Source organism: Acanthisitta chloris, unplaced genomic scaffold (assembly GCF_000695815.1).
Source record: "Acanthisitta chloris isolate BGI_N310 unplaced genomic scaffold, ASM69581v1 scaffold12765, whole genome shotgun sequence".
In the NCBI taxonomy this organism is placed as follows: domain Eukaryota; kingdom Metazoa; phylum Chordata; class Aves; order Passeriformes; family Acanthisittidae; genus Acanthisitta; species Acanthisitta chloris.
The window spans coordinates 9,632-12,312 of NW_008674328.1; the positions used below are offsets into that span (position 1 = coordinate 9,632).

The window sequence follows — 2,681 nt, forward strand, 5'->3', positions numbered from 1 at the left end:
CATCTCCTGACAGCCATGTTGAAGGCAGAGCCCTGTGCAGGCCTCCCAGCCCAGCCAGCTGTGAGGCACATGTTTACCTCCCAGCTGGGATTCTATTTATTGCCATTTCCCTCTGCCCATCCCTTCCAGAGGCACTTTTGCAAGGCTCTGCCCTGTTCTAATCCAGGGCTACCTGAGTGTTAAGCAACACCAGAGATCCCTGGGGCAGCTAACAGAGAATTCCTGTGTGACAGCCAACTCTGGGCCTGGCTCCCAGGGAACAAGGGAACCAACAGTTCTGTGGTCGGGACACAGCAAGAAATGCACAAACTGGTCTGTGGCTCAAGGTGTGGAAACAACATCACTGCTGCCAGGGGAGAGAGGGCACACAAATCCACTTCCAGCTCCCACTGAGGAGCCTGCTGAGCCTCAGAACAAAAACAAAGGGAGGACCTGCCTGGGAGTTTGTGTAAACACAAAGCCACAGGCTTCACCGGAAAAAAAGGGGGGGAAAACCCACCCCAAAGTCATGTGACACTGAATGAAAGCAGAGAAGTGAAACACTGAGGGCTTACCTTGGAGCCTTCACTCTTACGGTCCTGCTGCCAGGGGGGAAAAAGAGGAGGAAAGGTAAGTGCTGACTCCAAGGGAAAGCTGCAGCTTTAGGGAGGAATTGTGCTTAGTCCTCAGCTCTGGGAATTGCCTAGGCTCAGCTTTCATAGGAGTCCTTCCTGCAGCACCCAAAGGCAGGCAGGAACTGGGGTTTGTGCCTTTGTGAACTCTGACCCTCCTGAGCTCGGAATGACCAGGCAAAGGGGGTTATGGTACCACCAACCACAGAAGGAACCCATGAGATCACCTTAACTGCCCTGATTTAACTGTAGTGAGACACCTGCTCTGAACAGTGAAAGGGGAAGATGAATTTAGCTTTGTTTCCCCCCCCAGGATCCTCTTTCCCCAGCAGAAATCCCGGGACTGCCTGAACCCCTTAAGTAGTGACTTATTTCCTCAGACAGGTCTTGTGTGTGCGCCTGGGGCTGGCACAGAGCAGTCCCTCACCCCAGCTGGGCCTTACCGGGTGCACCTCCCCTATGTAGTACTGCTTGAGCATCTCCCTGGCGTCCGTGGAGTGCCCAACGTCCTCAAAGCTCTCCGTGGCATCTCTGCCAGCTTGTTCCAGCAGTACCTCCTCTCCACCTGGATGCTGCAAGGGAAGACTCCAGGTGAGCCAAGGACGGATGCAGAAAGGCACTGAAGGTGTCAGCAGCTTTCCCTCCACCCTATTCTGTCCATTATGAACACCTCAAACAACACCATTAATAAAATCTGCCCACGAGTCACTGTCCAAGCTCTGCTCAGGAATTCACAGTGGAGGGGAAGGATACTCTGTCTCTCCAGGTACACCTGAAATGACAGTATTTGGCTGACAGCCTCTCTCTGTACAGCGCTGAGCAATGAGGGATGGAGAGGAACTGAGAAGTCACAACTCTGTGTAGCCCCAAAAATACTGAACTTGACCCAGTGTGCAATCCCTCCGACTAGGGGGGAGGAAACACAGAACTACGACCAAAATTACACTGTTTGACATGACACGCTGATTTCAGAGACCCAGAGTGCAACAACCAGATGTACAGGACACCCCACAGTGACAGTGGCACTGCTGTAGGTCACAGGTCAGGAACTGAGGAGCTCCTGGTGCAGTTCTGTTCCCATGCTGGGTTGGGCTCTCCTCTAGCACTGTCCATACCACAATACCAGGAACAGCACTAACCACAGCCCCAGCAAAGGGCAATGTCTTTACAGCCTCAATGTGAACAAACAGTTCAGGTGAGCTATCAGCTAACATAGTTACACCAATAAACTGGTTACACTCTCTGGCACACACAGGGAACAGCCCAGTTTTCCAGGGCATCAGGGAACAAGCCCTGGCTTAGAGAATCATTGAATGTTAAGGGGTTGGAATGGACCTTGGAGATCACCTAGTCCCAACCCCCTGCTCTGGGCAGGGACACCTCCCTCCAGAACAGGTTGCTCAAGGCCTTATCCAACCTGGCTTTGAACACTGCCAGGGCTAGGGCAGCAACAGCCTCCCTGGGCAACCTGTGCCAGTGTCTCACCACACTCGCAGGAAAAACTTCTGCCTGTTATCTAACCTAAATTTCCCTCTTTCAATTTATCCCCATTACTCCTTATCCTTGCACTGCAGTTCTTAATCAAGAGTCCCTCTGGAGCCCCTTCAGACCCTGGAAGAAACAGCTTTGGACTATATTTCAGATCAAACCAACACATCTGTTTCTCTCTGAAATATCCACCTCCTTCCCAGACACAGAACAGTTGTCACTGTGACTCTTTCTCCAGCTTGTCTGCTTTTGCTGCCAGAAGTCTGGCTGTTCCCACCTGGCTGTCCCGCCCCACAACAAACACACTCAGCATTGTTTGCTCCAGAGAGCTGCTGCAGCCCATCCTGCAACCCTCATATCACAGGTCTTTATTTGGAATAAATCCCTTTATTGTCCAGGAATGTCACAAACCCACCCTGGAGCTTCCCCAGGAGCCACAAAGGGCAAAGTCTGCAGTGGGAACACAGTTTGCAGCAGGCAGTTACCAGGTGGGTCAGCTGTGACACCAAGTCACAGCTCACTCCCTGTGCCTGGCTGCAGCTGGTGCTGCTATTTCTCCCACACCAGCCCTCAGGATTGCTT

The 2,681-nt window shown here is 52.4% G+C and overlaps 1 protein-coding gene across 1 annotated transcript in view; it reads right to left on the reverse strand.

The window, feature by feature from the left end:
* LOC103802775 (cytochrome b5 type B) overlaps positions 1-1,183 on the reverse strand; it is a gene marked incomplete at its 5' end in the record, with an annotated part of 2,786 nt that extends 1,603 nt beyond the window's left edge. Inside the window, 2 exons of the mRNA XM_009075297.1 lie at positions 555-581; positions 1,055-1,183. Of these exons, the coding sequence (XP_009073545.1) occupies positions 555-581; positions 1,055-1,183 (156 nt within the window). The remainder of the gene's footprint in view (positions 1-554; positions 582-1,054) is intronic.
* Between the last annotated feature and the right edge of the window lie 1,498 nt (positions 1,184-2,681).